The 15,495-nt window shown below is 33.5% G+C and overlaps 1 protein-coding gene across 2 annotated transcripts in view; it reads right to left on the reverse strand.

Moving 5' to 3' along the window:
• Positions 1 to 205: 205 nt before the first annotated feature.
• LOC149192623 (exonuclease V, chloroplastic-like) overlaps positions 206 to 15,495 on the reverse strand; it is a 210,594-nt gene continuing 195,304 nt past the window's right edge. For both annotated transcript variants that reach the window (XM_089404657.1, XM_089404656.1), the window contains 2 exons: positions 977 to 1,059; positions 206 to 833 (listed from right to left, as the gene is read on the reverse strand). In XM_089404657.1, coding sequence (XP_089260783.1) covers positions 620 to 833; positions 977 to 1,059 — 297 coding nt within the window. In that variant the 3' untranslated portion in view covers positions 206 to 619. The remainder of the gene's footprint in view (positions 834 to 976; positions 1,060 to 15,495) is intronic.

Consider the following 15,495-nt stretch of genomic DNA (forward strand, 5'->3'; position numbering starts at 1 on the left):
ATTGAGCTTCGATGTGACGGCTGTCAGTGCTCTGACACGCATATGTACCAATATATATGTGTAATAAAAGAGGGCCCATAATGCTTCTAAAGGGAACTAGCCCCTCCCATTTCAAAAATAATATATATATATATATATATATATAAAATCACAAAAGGAAAAACTATAAAAGCATAATAAAAATCCTTAATTTCAGTTTAGGGTATAAGTTCTAGCTTGCCTCCTTGATTTCCACATTTACTCAAAAATATAACGCGGCTGCGATGTAGTTTGCTTGCTGATTCACTAAATTACAATTTGTCATGTCTTTCCAGTGAAATGTAAAGTAAGATTCCCCACTGAGCCTTAACCAAAGGGTTAAATAATACGAAGTCATGAACCCCCGCCTCTTCATAATCTTCGTTATAAAATTCACGGGACAAATATGTGTTAAATGAGAAAAATCATATAACAAAATATAAATTACATCCGTTTCCTCCCACCTGTACTATGATTCCTGTTTTTATCACGAAGCACATAAATAGATAAATAAATTGTATGGTACAAAAGCCCTCAATATGTGACTTCCAGTTACATAACCTTGTGACTTGGCATTTGACAAGTGGTTACTAAACAGCCATTATTTCTCTTCCTGAGAGAGAAGTTTAACCCTTGGACATACAGCTGAAAATGAACAACATTGGCATTTCCAGCTTTCATCCTCGGGTACAAAATCTGCTGCTCTTTTGCCTAGCCAGTATTGCAAGTGCCAACGAAGTCGATTCTCCATCCAACTTTTGTCGAAAGAAAATTCCTCCTCTCCTAGAAGGGACCTGTCCGCTTGCAACTCATACCTACGAGAAGGCAACAACACATGAATAACCTACATAAAACCCAAACCTCAAGCAGAAAATTGATACAAATATGCTTACCAGCAACAATGTTCCCACTTCATGAATGTAAAACTACAGTTACAGAAACTATGGGTTTTGCTTACCTGATCAAAAGTGGCGTATGCGCTAAAGGGAGTGATTTACATGTACTTTTATAGAGTTTGATTAAGTCATTTAGTGATTGTACCTGTTGCAGATAAAAATAAAATTATACTGGCGAATAGTACCATCAATTGTAAAGTGAATAGAAGAGCATATAATAATGAGAAAGGTATGGAGATTGATCAAGTCATTTAGTAATTGCACCTGTTGGAAAATAACAATAAAACTCTACTGATTAATATGGTAGACAGCTTTCTTTATAAAAAAAATCATTGGCATGTCTGATGGCAGATATGGTTTGTAATTTTGTTTTATTATATAAAGAATTATATATATATAAAATAAAAACCATATAAAGAATAAAAAATGAAATATTTTGATGCATTTTAAATTTTAATAATGGCCATACAAATGAAAAGAAACCTTCAGGCAGTTAGTCTAATGTACTCGGTTATAATTAGTATTACATGAGTGAACAAACACTTTTAAGACCTCAATTTTTGAGGAATACACAAGACAAGCATATACTTTATGAAATAGAGACATTTTACCGTTTTAAGTTGTATAGATAAAATAATATCTTTTTATGTAGTTAAATAATAGAAAATTATTTCGATAGGAGTGTATGTATATGTATATATATATAAAGTAATTTTCGATCGGAGTGTGGGTCAGTTGTATGAGTTACATATGATTGTGGATATGATTAATGTGATAGATTAGAAGTGGAGAGTGGTAGTACTCCATCCCTCACATATTGGCAACGCGTATAAATCATATTAATGGTGACGGGGAAGGTGGCAAGGCCATTTGTGTTCTGGAGTTTTCTGAAGGTATCCTCTCATCGTTATTCTACAATCTATAGGATCGGCGAGAGGTGAAGGTATCGTGTGGGTTGGGAGATCGTGGTATGCAAGCGACAGAGTTCCAAGCAGCCCGCCTCCCACAAGCAGAAGGCTTCCTCCCCTCGCCAGTCTTCCTTTGCGGATATGTATCTTTTGCAGGTTTCTCCGTTACACTTCCCCCTTTTTGCTCAGTTTCTATGCTTTTTCACTGGCGAAGTGTGCTCATAGTGATGCCTGGAGCTAGTTGGAAGCTATCCCTGAACGTTGGAAGGAAACAATGGATTTCTATGAGGGATTGTTTGTTCCTCGCTTTGTTGTTTCTATTTATTTCGACATCTTGCTTTCACGCATGGGGCTATATTTGAGGGTTCCTGTTTGGTATTTAATTATTCTTGCATGTTGGGTTGCCTGTGTCTACTATGTTTATAGTATACTGGTTTTGATGATTCATATGTCTTGGGTTTTCCTGGATATGGTTCTCCCATGTCTATCTTATTATCTTAGTTTCTCTCGACCTAGGGAGACTCAGGTGGTAGTCTTATACCTCCTAAGCCATACCCATCACACTTTTCCTGATAATTGGTGGGTAGTCAGCTACAGTATTCACTGCAATCTGTATGTACGCCATGATATCCTTAAAGGTCTATCTGTTTCGAGAGGGTCCTGGGATCCTAAGCCAGTCATCTGTTGTGTGACCGCAAATATAATGTCTTGTCCCAACGTTAGCCATTCTCGTGATTCTATGTTTTTCAATACTATGGCTCGCCCTTCCTTTATCAAAAGCTCTCCAGCTAGTGGGGGTCGTGGGGGTCATGGATGCAGCAGAAAGCAAGGGTCGAGGCGTGGCGATAGCCAGCCCCAACCTCGCCTAGCGAGAAGTCGATGCCACAAAAACACCACCCGCCTCATTCATCAGCCCACGCATTCCAAAGTGGTACTCCATCAAAGGTATGCCAGCTGATTTCAGGTTGGGAAGCTAAGTCGAACCATTGGGCAGCCGAAACAAATGTGGATTTGGGTGATTGGCAGGATTTGGTGCTCGACCTGGGCCACTCTAGAGGCAAGTCCTCCCAATATAAACAAACAATCTAACTCTATTGGTTAATGAAGAACATTGTAGCCAAATCTCTGGCTAATCCTCCAGCTGACTCTTCCAAGACAGATTATGGATTTGTTGATATCCAAAAGGAATTTCAATTGATTCATTTTCAACTCCAACAACTGAATGGACACCTTAGTCTCATTGAGCACCATATTATGTGCATCCCTCAGTAAGATCTTCCTGGATCAAGCATGAAGGATCCAGCCCCAGTGGATTCCTCTGATGATTAGTAGCATGGTTCACTTAATTTTGGCTTTCTTTTTGTCATATGAAGTATCTACAAATTATAGTTTCTGACTTTAGTTATTTGGTATATAGAAGCAATGTCATATGGTTCGGGTTCGACAATGATTATGTTCGTTTGAGTTCGAATTTTATAATGAGGTTCGCCATTAGGTTCGTATATATATATATATATATATATATACGAACCTAATGGCGAACCTCATTATAAAATTCGAACTCAAACCGAACATAATATATATATATAACGAATTATAGGATAAAATAGTAAGAAATCAACATCATTAAACATCAAAAATGTTATCACGGACATGGAAACTATAAAGATAAATTACAAAGTTGTGACATGAGGTTATGAGTTTTGATCTATGCACTTGGTCAATGGCTATGAGGTTCGATGAGGTTCGCCGAACCTCAAAAATTTTTTAAGTTTTGCCAAAATTCGAACCTCAAGGTTAAAGTTCGACAAACCTTGTGACATAGTATAGAAGGTTGCATGATATTCAGACATACGTAGCTCTGCTTGACAGTCTTAAATTTTTTTGTTTTTGGATGGCATATAATGCACTTACGTGGCCAACAAACTTGGTTTCCTTCTGGGTACGTTGAAGCCACCTAACTATTTGAATTATGTTTGTAACCTGCCCTTTTTTGAAGAAAATGAATGAAAGAGGTCCTTCCAAGCTTTAAAAAAAATACTCTTTTGTTTGTTTATATTATTAAAAAATTATCTTAATTTAAATTTATGCAAATTGTAGATTTAAGCATCTGTATAGTCATTTGACTATTAAAATAATGAAGGTGTATATATTTGACTATTAAAATAATGGAGGTGTATATATTTTATCCCTCTAAATTTGAACTTATAATTACTTAAAAAAAATACACATGTTATTAACCATTAAACCCATTCAAACTATACATATTTTTAACTATAATCAATTATAAATTATAATATTATTTTCAAACACATAACTTAAACATTCAACACTGCACATTCCAGTGCAGTTGTCGAGCTCAATTATATGTTTGCTAATAAATGTTGGCCGCCATAGGTTAACACTATGAACTGCCACCTTGAGGTAAAAAGGGGAAACTTCTGGCAATACAAAAATAAATAATCACAATCGTACTAGCCCAAAAAAATTTGTAGTTTTAAATACATCAATGTTAAGATAATGAGATAATGTTGAGTGAAACAAGAGCAACTCCCATTTAAGCAATTGCTATGGTGCGGTTCATAAGATATCTAAAAAGAATTGAGCAAATAAGAGTAGGTAGATGGCCTAATGTTATCTTCAATGAAGGCATGAGTGAAAGAAAGAAAACATGGATGAAACAAAACTACACATGGATGCAAAAATGGAATATCTACCTCAATGTCTGTCCCACAAATAGCAAGGAGCTAAAGGATTTTGTTATGGAGAAGTTTCGTAAAAATTTATGGGGAAAAGAGTTGGATAGAAAGAAGAAATATTACATTGAGAAATACAACTCTACATGTGATCTACAACAAAAAGAATTCATTGGAGCTCGCATTTTGTGGAGGGCAGAGGTTCTTATTGCTCAATTAAGGACCAACTCACATCAACTTCAGTGTGAAACATGACCATGACGGTAGAAAAGACCTAAATAAGCTTGGGAAGAATGGGTGTGTACATTTTGTATATTTGGGGCTGTGGAATTGGAAAAACATTTCATTTTGGAATGTGATGCATTCAAAGACACCAAAGAAAGTTATGAGAACATGTTAGCATCAGTTTCTTGGCATTGTCTTTTTAGCGAGGGGATTGTTGGAAGGTTGAGCCAGCTCATCATCAATTTGAATCGGAAAAGGATTGACTTGCAAAAAGCTAAAAACAGGTAACTAATGGTCTCATAGACTATTTTTAGTCTAGTGGACCTTAAAATATCATTTCATTTTCAATAAAATTATCGGACTAGTTGATTTAAAGGTAATATAAATTGATATTGTCAACCTGCATTCAAGAATAACAGTGAAAAATAGTTGTCTTCACTACTAGTTTGACAACTGAATTATGATAAAAATTTTCACCTCTTAGTAATAATAAAAAAATTAAATAAATAAATAAACTAATATTAATATTTTGAATAACACTTATATCTTTTGAAATAGCATCTTTAAAATTCATAGAGGAAAAGTCATATATTCCATACGAATATTTCGATTAACGTATTTCCTCGACTAATATTTCAGGAAGACCCATCTCCCGTAAAACTAAAAATAATCCTATTGGATTAACTTTCAGTAAATATCTATTTCTAGATCTAAATTATAGATATATAGTTGAAATTTAAGATTCTAATAAATCTTTTGACTTTTTTATTTCAGTTAAAATTAATTAAAAATTTACTCGATAAGGGACGAATATTTATATTTCAATAAATTAATTAATTAATTAAAAATTAAAATAGTTAGATTCTGATTTTATTTTATTTTTTACAAAATTAATAAAAGTAGTTTTCTAAGTTTCTGTTTATATTTCAGTGATTTTCTTTTTTTAAACTAAAACTTTGTATGGTTATATAAATTAGATAGTTGATAAAAATTATAGGCATCAAAACGCTTTTTTTAACAATGAGAAAATTTATCATAACTCAATTATCAAATTAGTAGTGAAGACAGTCATTACTTCCACTCCTACCAGATGCCTCTAAGTCTTGGGAAGTTAACCTGTTTCCTTAATTCCTAGGAAGACAAGCTCTTAGCCAAGCAACAACAGTTTTAGGACATACTCCAGCCTAAATAGACATCAAAACACTTGCCTCATAATATATCTCACATTACATATATATATAACTTTATTATTATTATTATTATTATTATTATTATTATTATTATTATTATTATTATTATTACATATAAAAAATTTAATATATGACTTTAAAATATATACATTTAAAAAGACATATAACAAGATTCTTAATTATGGAAATTCACTCCACTTTATTATTAAAATTTTTAATCTATAAGCAAAGTTTGTTACAATACTATGAACCAATACCATGTTCTATTAATACCACATGCTTAAAAAACCATATCTCATTTATATGACATTTTTTAATTAATCAGTTTAATTAAAAGAAAAAAAAAACATATTTACTTTAGAGAAAAATATCAACCTACTAAAAATATTTTAGAATATTTAATGGAAATTAAACTCTACCATCTCACTAATAATTATTGATCATTAAATTAATTTTGAAAACTATGTTACAAAATAAATATGCTTCTTAAAATTTGAGTTTATTTTAAAATGTGTGTCACTCTGGTTATCAAATTTGATAACGAAATACATCATATTTTTTTAATTATAGGTTTTTTTTTAATTTCGTTGTCAAGGCAAACATGAATCAAGTGAACTAATTTGCAGATGGAAGGTTTCCCACACAGCTGAAGTTTGACTAATAAATGAAAGGTTGATTTACTAAAAGTAACGTTAATGAGACACTCAAAACAGTAATAAATGATAGTTTAGATATGGTCAAGAATAATTATCATTGAAGTAAATGAGAAAAAAAAAAAAAAAAAAAAAAAAAAAACCATAGTAAATGATAGTTGTGATGAGACCACATATGTTCAGAAAAGGCACCATCATGTTTACATGTCTATTGGGCTCAAGGATAGCTCAACCCAACATCGCGGTGGTATTATCTTATAGTTGCAACTGGCATGCGGGCTGGGTGGCACAGCGGAAATAGAATACATGCCATCTTATTTCGCTGGGTTATCGTTTTCTTCACTCTTTGTATTACTTAAATTATGGTGAATCGATCGCGTGTTAAAGTAATTTTGGTGAATTATGGTGAATTGATAATGTGTTAAAGTAATTTGGGCAGAGTTTTAGGCAAAATTTTGTTTGTTAGTATAGAATGCATATTATTTTATTACTTTTAAATCAGATATAAAATGGATATTATTTTTTTTTATAATACTGTTTTATATATATATATATATTTTAATGGGGAATTAGTAATTTGTAGTAATTTGAATTAGATTTAGGATTAAAAAATTATTAGAGTACTTTGCGCAAGGTGTAAGATTAAAATTTGTGTGTCTTTATAACACTGAAAATATATCTAGTTAAATATACCAATAATCAAGTTTTATCACAAAAAGTCAACATTTCTCTTTACGAAAAAAGATCCTAAAGGGACAGGAAAACAAACTTATAACTCAGTAATTATCTAGAAATCTCTCGTCTACTAATCAAGTTTTATCACAAAGAGCCAACATTTTCTTTTACAAAAATAGATCTTGAATGGACAGAAAAACAAACCATTTTCCTAACCATTCAAGTTACAACCTTCTCTTCCCTATTGAATTTTATTTATAATGAAATAATTAAATTGCTATCCTACATTGCAATTAAACCACCCTGACTCTCTTTTTCATTTTATCTATGTGTGTCGTGGAGAAACCATAATTTACTCTGTCTCTGTCCTTATTTATGTTTCAAATCTGTCCTTATTTATGTTTCAAATCTGACAAACAAGTCCTTAATAATGGTATTAGACCTAGGATTGTAGTTTTCCATGCTAAATGAACCTTGTGTTGCCTTTAATTTGTAGTTAGCAAGTTCCAGATGTAAGGGCAAAGAAGGTGGTAAAATGGTGCAAATTGTTTCTGATTGCTGTCAGCACATCTTTATCTAGTGATTCTTTTATTTAAGTGCTTACACGTTCTATTACCATTTCCTTTTGAGATCTTGTTACACTTCTCCAACCACAGTTTTGTTGAACCCTAACTATATGTAAATTTGTCCAAAGCATATGATATAAACAGCGAATGTTGGTGCCCCGATTGATCTATGTATCGGTGATCTTAGCTTTTGGTTCTGGCTCTCTTGTTCCAGGAAAGACCCATTGAAGGTTGAAAACAATGGTCGATCATTGGGGTGCTTTTTTTTTAATATTAAGAAAAAAGCATCAAAATTTTAGTACTAGAAATAGAATAAGAAAACACCCCTCCATTTTAGAAGGCATACGCCTTTGTAACAGTGTGGATTCTCTCCGCATCTTAGCCATAGAGATGTTTTTATTAAAGTGAAACATACATTTGTCTCGTTACTCTTTACATGTGTTAAGTTGACAACACACTCACTCAACTGAACATAACTATTCAAATGGATGTTAGATGTAATTTCAAACATCCTTTCTACAGCCAACCATCCAGTATCTCCACAAATGGGCACATCTCTGCACTCCAAAGACGTCAAGCACCTCACCTCCTCCAACCACCTGAATAGGAGGCATGCCAAGACTTTGAAAACCATTTCTTTAAATATGTTTTGATCCCAACACATCTAGTAGTTATTAAAATAGGTAGATAGCTTCGGCAATAGTGTCATCAACGAAGTACGGTTCTTCATCGGCATTGCTTCAACTCTTTTTAAACAGTTATGCAGTCCCTTTTTACAGTCCCAAGGAATGTGTCCATGTTTGCCACAGTAGCCGTGTTTGCCTTTCCCTACACTAAAACATGATTCACAAAGATTCCCCCACTTGGAATACTTTGAAAGAGGATTATCAGTGTTTCACGGCGACGCGTCCTAGGGTGGGGCAGGCAGTTCACACTTCCCAGGGACAGTAGGAAATGTTTTTCCAAGTCTCCCTTTCTGGGAGATGCCGGGAGAAACAAGGGAAATATTTTCCCAATGTGTGGATGTGTTCTCTAAAAGTAAGCCCCCTCAAAAGGGTTGGGCATCTTCTCTTAATTTTGGTTGAAAACCGTGATTTATGAGTGGAAAAGCTTAATATTCAACCCTAAGGTCTTACTAATGCTATGTAATTAATGGTAACTTTAAATTCTTAAAGTAAAAGGGATAAAGGAATCATTCCAATCTCATTGGATTTCATATGGAGAAAGTAGAATTTTAGATCTCATTCAAAATCCAGCAGACTTAACAGTTAATCATAAATTCCAAGATTGGGGGGATTGCAATGTTTCCATTAGATTTTGTCATGTACGAGTTTATGGAATTATTATTTAATCAAGAGCACCAAGCCCTATGTACCTTGCACTGACTGTTTGACTTGTCACTCTTTACTATTTTTTAATTTTAGTTATATCAATTTACTATTCTAGTCTTCATATTTCAATATCTACTATAGTTTATTTTGCTTAGTACTAATTAGATTCTAGAATGATTAATTTTAATTTTAAATCAATTTAGAATTTAAAATGATAAATGATGAATTTAATTTTTAAATTTCAATTAGTTTTGAAATTTATAATTAAATTTTATAAAATTCATTAAAGTTTTTGAAAAAATTAAATATTAAACTAAATATTTTGAAAATCAAAAATAATTTTTTAATTTTTTAAATTTAAATTTATATTTTTTGATTGGTTCATTTACATGAAATGACTAATTTCATGGTGTTTAAAATTGAATTGTCAGAAAATAAAAACAATAACAATTATTTAATAATAAAAAATTAAAAATTAAAAAATTAAAAAAAAAAGATAATCTTATATACAACCAAACCAAACCAAACCAAGTGTCATAACATTTAATAAGGAGCACACCATTTTTAGTAGTAACATTTATGCTTAGTAATTTATTTTTACATCTCATTTTTTTAAAATTTATTTTTACTATATATCTTACTCCTAAAAATGTGCAAGACAATAAATATAGACATTCATATTAAATTATATTATTTTTAATTTAACAGTTTTTAGTTTTTTAATTAATAATTGGATAATGAATTTAATATCAAATAAATAACCACATATTTTTTAGTTACAATATTCATTTAAATTAATTAATTTGCATAAATTATTTTGATTTCTTTTTAAATATAATTTATTTATTTAGACAATGTTTAATTTATTTATTTTTTATGTTTTTTATATAAAAAATATTGATGTTGCATTTCAAAATTTATATATTTTTAATTTTTAATACAATTTTGTACATAATAATAATTTAATTTTAAGAGAGATAAATATGATATTATATGTAAGTCTATTTTAAATTGTAATTTATGATTACTATGTAGCATACTTTATATATACATAGTTTTGGAGGTTTTTAACTCTATAAATGTTTAAATTAATCTAAATTAGCTATCAATTACTTGGTTTTGAAGTTTTTTAACTCTAACCGTTTAAATTAAATCTAAAAGAAGTAGGTACTAAGTAGCATAATAATAAAGCCCACGGGGCTTTGGATTGACGGTGAATGGGTGCACTGTTAAGGCACTCCTTGTGATAGGTCTGTTAGCTCTGCTATGTTCTTCAGCAGTTGATGGGTAAAATTAGGTGTTGGGCAGTGCTGGTTTGGTTGTACGAGGTTGCCAGCAGTCTTTCATGCTTTCTCCTTCATTTTTCCTTTTCTCCTTATAACTCCCACACCCTCGTTTCCTCCTTCTTAAGTTCCCCTACATCCCTTTAAACACCTCTATCCTTATTCCATTTTTCCCCTTTAAACTCCCAGGCATATTTTGTTTTAATTCTATAAACCCCGAAAACCTTTAAACCTCGCATTAACCTTTGTTTTCACTTTAACCCTAGCTCTAACGTTTTAATCATATAACCTGCACATATATAAAATTATTATAACCCGCGCCCATCACCTATCATATCAACCCTGAGCACGTGCTGTAATTCATGACCGTCCGATCATCCCGCTTCATCATCCGACGATAGACGCTTCCCTCACTCCGTCAACCTGCGCATGCGATAAGTCCCGAGGAAAGCGATTTCGCGCCTGTCAAATCAGACACGCAACACTCGCTGACTCGTATCGCACCCTCCCTGTACGTTTACCGCCATTGCTCATAAGCAATGCGGGGAAACCGCTTCTCGCCACCGTACCCGGTTCCTCGCCCGTTAACAGTTGATCACCTCTGTCGTCCGTCAGCCGTCCGATCGTCCATCCCACGATCGGACGGCCCTTGATCCTCCTTTTCACCTACCCGCCCGATAGTTTCTCAGATGAAATCTCCACTGTTAACTCCCTTGATCCGACAGCCCAAACTCTTTCATTCGCATATGTCTTCCAATGGCCTGCACAGTCCGATCTCGATCGTCCATGTAATCCATCCAACAGCCAGCGTTCTTTCTTGGCTCCTGTTCGTTTCCAATGTATTTTTCAGTGTTTGCGGCCTGTTTTGCCCGCGCGAAGAAGCAAGAGATGATCTGGTTTTCAGTGCATAAATTCCTCAACTACCACAGTTAAAGAACAACACGGTCAAGGACGAGAAAGTACTGCCTCGAGCAGTTGAATTCATTCAGCAGTTATGGACATTTATTCATGAAACATTCCACCTGTTCAAGGAGTACACCAAAGTACCAGTAAATGTCATTTTGTCCATTAAAACATTCATATTGTAGCAGAAGACCCATATCTAACTGTAAATGTGGTTGGTGGTCAATTATGACACCTCCACGCATAGCCTTGCAAAGCAATTTTGTATCCAACCTCCATATATACCCAGAAAAACGATGTAATGAGGTTGATGAGTGTTATTCTGTTGTAAGCTTCAACTTTTGGAGACTGTAACTACTGTGTAACCTGCATCGTCTGGTCCTCATTTCCAGCTAATACAAGCTTCTTTTGTTGTTAATTGCTCACTTTCCACTTCTTCTTCTTTGTTCCAGACTGTGCCTGTTGTGCATTTGTTCATGTGCTGTTAATGTTTAGCATTAGAGGGGCTGTCATCCCACCTCTGTGTTAGGATTTAGCATGTATCATTGAATTTGTATGCAGGTTTATGTTTGTTTAATGCCAGAGAGCTGTCATCCTCTCTGTGTATTAGAAAACAGATTTACAGACCTTTAAACTAGTTGCAGCTGGCCATCACAGGGTTCTGTGCATATGCTGGTGTGATTAGTCTTCTCCATCATCACATTTGCTTTAAAACTGTGAGTAATTGGTGGTCTAAAGCCTTGTAGTCTAGGGGTGTTCACCCATGTCTGGGGCTAAATATAGTAGAAGTGGTTATCTGGCTTGAATATGCAACATTTCTTTCATTCATCCACCATTTATCCAACTTTTTGTTAAGTTTGTAATGTTCCCGAGCATCTCTGATATACAACCTAGGAGAGTTTCTTGGGGTGATAACAAGGTCACTGGTTCAAATTCCCTGTGGGTACCTACCAAAAAAAAATGTAGCATAATAATAATAATAATAATAATTTAATTTTAAAAGATATAAATATGATATTATATGTAAGGCTATTTTAAATTGGGGTTTATGATTACTATGTAGCATACTTTATATATTCATAGTTTTCGAGGTTTTTAACTCTATAAATATTTAAATTAATTAAATTAGCTATCAATTATTTTTTACATAAGACACAGGTATTAAGCAACAACGCATATTACACTTGTTTCTCATAATTTATAATCAAAAACTATATTTTATTAAATTTTAATGCAAAAATTATATTTTATTACCTCTATATTTATTATTTCTCATAAATTTATAATCAAAAACTATATTCTATTATGTGTATATTTACAAGTTTTAGATATTATTTTTTATAATCTAAATTTTATTCAAAATTTTAGATCAAATATGTACTTTAGACGGCATTTAATATTGTTAATTTCAAACTATCATGTTGAGATTTATATTTATCTTTATTACATTTATGACATCAATATAGATTAAATTCAAATTCCAAAAAAAAAAAAAAATCAAGTTTCTTACTATATACTTATTTTTATTACTTAATTCTATATCATATACTAACTCTTTTATATTAAAAAATAAATAAATAAAATTTACACCCAAAAACATTTAATGCTTCCTACTTGATAAATCCAAATTAAAAATAAATTTAAACTAATTTTTTAAAATTATATATATATATATATATATATATATATATATATATTTCTTATTTTCATTACAAACTTATAATTATAAATTGTAATGTCTTTTCCTAAATTATTTTGGAACAGGATTAATCTCTACATTTTGAGGCCAATTTTGGAGGTGATGGAGCCCATTCGATTTTATTAGGAAGCTAGACTTAGTAGAAATTATTTCGGTGTGGTTAAATTATACATGGGGGCCAACGACACTAGGAGAATACGCATTCCCTAGTTCTATTTGCATGGAGGTTGAGTAAGGGACCCACGATGGAGGGAAAAAGGTGGGAAAAGTGCAGCACGAAATCTATATAAGGAAGGCAACCCTCCTCATTTCATTATCTTTTGACATATTGAACTCAATCTTAGTTGCTCGAGTTGCTTAGCCGAATTACTGTGTTGTTTAGCACATGAATGTCTCCAAGCGAAGATCTCAACCCTTGCTTCGGTGGACTTCGAATGCCAGCCCTAGGAAGGAATTCTTCTTCATCTCAGTTCATAGCAGCAACAAAGAGACGAGTTACAGAAGTTGTAGTCGAGTTCCAGCAGCAGGGGAAGTAACAGCAAAGAGGTCGAGTTACAGTCGCAGGGAAAGGAGTAGCAGGAGGGCCAAATTACAGCAACAGGAAATTAGTAGCAAGGAGGCTAAGTTCCAGCAACAGGGAGAGTAGCAGCAGCGCAGAACAGGGAGAGTAACAACAGCGCAGGCACTGTGCAGCAATTGGAGTGAAATTTGTTGGGGCAACATTATCCCGAGAATTTGGAGATGGGGAGCTGGGAGATCATTTGGAGGAGGATTGTTGGAGTTGGGAGTGCATAGATTGACAAGCCCAGTCACATCAACAGAATTCGTATTTGGAGGAGAGCCAATTTTTGAAAGTTGGAACCAAGGGAAACCCTTTTGTTGAAGAATGAAGGGCACTGGTGTTTGTTAGTATTCTTCACTGTTTTGTAACAATTTGTGATGCACTTTTACAATTATCTTAGCATAATCTTATTATTATTATTATTATAGTGTGTATTTCATCAAACTACTATCAAAATCAAAAAGACAAGAACACAAATGTTGGCTCTCTGTCAGGGCCAAAACCTCTCTCTTAGAGAGGAAAACCCTTCGGTAAGTTTCTCTTATTGAAGCTTCTTATTGACTAATGCCAAACCCTAGACCCCTGACTAGAATGTCCTCCAAGCACAAGTTAAGCCCTTCCTGTTTTCTGCACTATGTTCCTCGGCACATGGACTTCCTTCTTTCGGCACTTTGCTCCCTAGCACTTCGTCCTTTTTCTTCGTTGCTTTGTCTAGAGATAGACCTTGGTTATGTTAGCTTCTTGATGAGATATTCTTCTTCCTTTCTTCGAGATGTTATTTCACTTAAGGAGATGAGATTTTTCTTGAGATAGGTATGCAAACTTGATGTGACTGAACAACAGCCCTAGTTTTGCCACGTATGGTAGGAACCCTAGAGAATTAGGGTCCTTGTCCTTCGCTAGAGAGATAGGCTCCTTCGCTAGGCTTGGGAGTCCTTGTAGACTTGATTTCTCACCCAAACAACGATATTTCATGGACTGTTCTCTAGCTATTGTTATGTCACAGACTTATGTTCCTCTTCTTCGCACGTGTGACTGTTTCTAGCCCTAGAAACAGTCCACTTCACTTCGGCCTTCTTCCTCCGTCCTTCACTTGTCTTGGAGACCCTTTAGACTAGGCTTTTCCCTCACTTTCTCTGCTACTTTTCTTTTTCGATTTCAGAGATTGATAGAGGACGTTGAGGGGGAGCGGGCAACCTCTATATATAGAGGATTGTCCCTCCTTTAGGACGACATTAGGCCAACATCATGTCTTTAGGCCGACTTGACTCTTTTTTCATCATTTTCATCGTTTAGCTTCCTTTTGGAGGACGTTGCTACATGGAGAGGACTTGCACTTGTCTTGGAGGTATTCCTTTGATCTTATACAATATTATACATAGTGTAACATGCCCTCTAAGGGTCTTACATAAATACATTGACACTTTGACTTCCTAGAAGCACTTAAACATGTGCTTGACCTACTTCAATGAGCAAGAAACTCATTGACAAATAATATAAAATTATTCTCTTTTCTTGAATAAATACAAATATCAAAATTACATTTTGTGAAAAATTTTGGATCTAACAAACCAGAAATCTTACTGCAAAAAACTAATTTACATTACCTACTTGTATTCTTCATTTAACAAGTTATTTCATAAATGTTCAGAAAATATTAATGTAAATACATTGCAGCCTACACCACTATACAGATCAAGTACTAAAAAATAAATGAAACAACCATGCAAAGGACACACTTATTTTTGGACTAAATGTCTCCGGAAAAACCCAATGCGGGAAAACCTATGCAACAGCGCTAAGGGTTTTCTATTATTAAGCAGAAGTTCTGAATACAAATGTTGGTTGCCCTCCCGGCAAACCAGTGATAGAGAAATACAATGGCGAAGA

Source organism: Pinus tabuliformis, chromosome 2_2, assembly GCF_031772625.1.
Source record: "Pinus tabuliformis cultivar Carrire ecotype Pingquan chromosome 2_2, CPIR1, whole genome shotgun sequence".
Lineage (NCBI taxonomy): Eukaryota > Viridiplantae > Streptophyta > Pinopsida > Pinales > Pinaceae > Pinus > Pinus tabuliformis.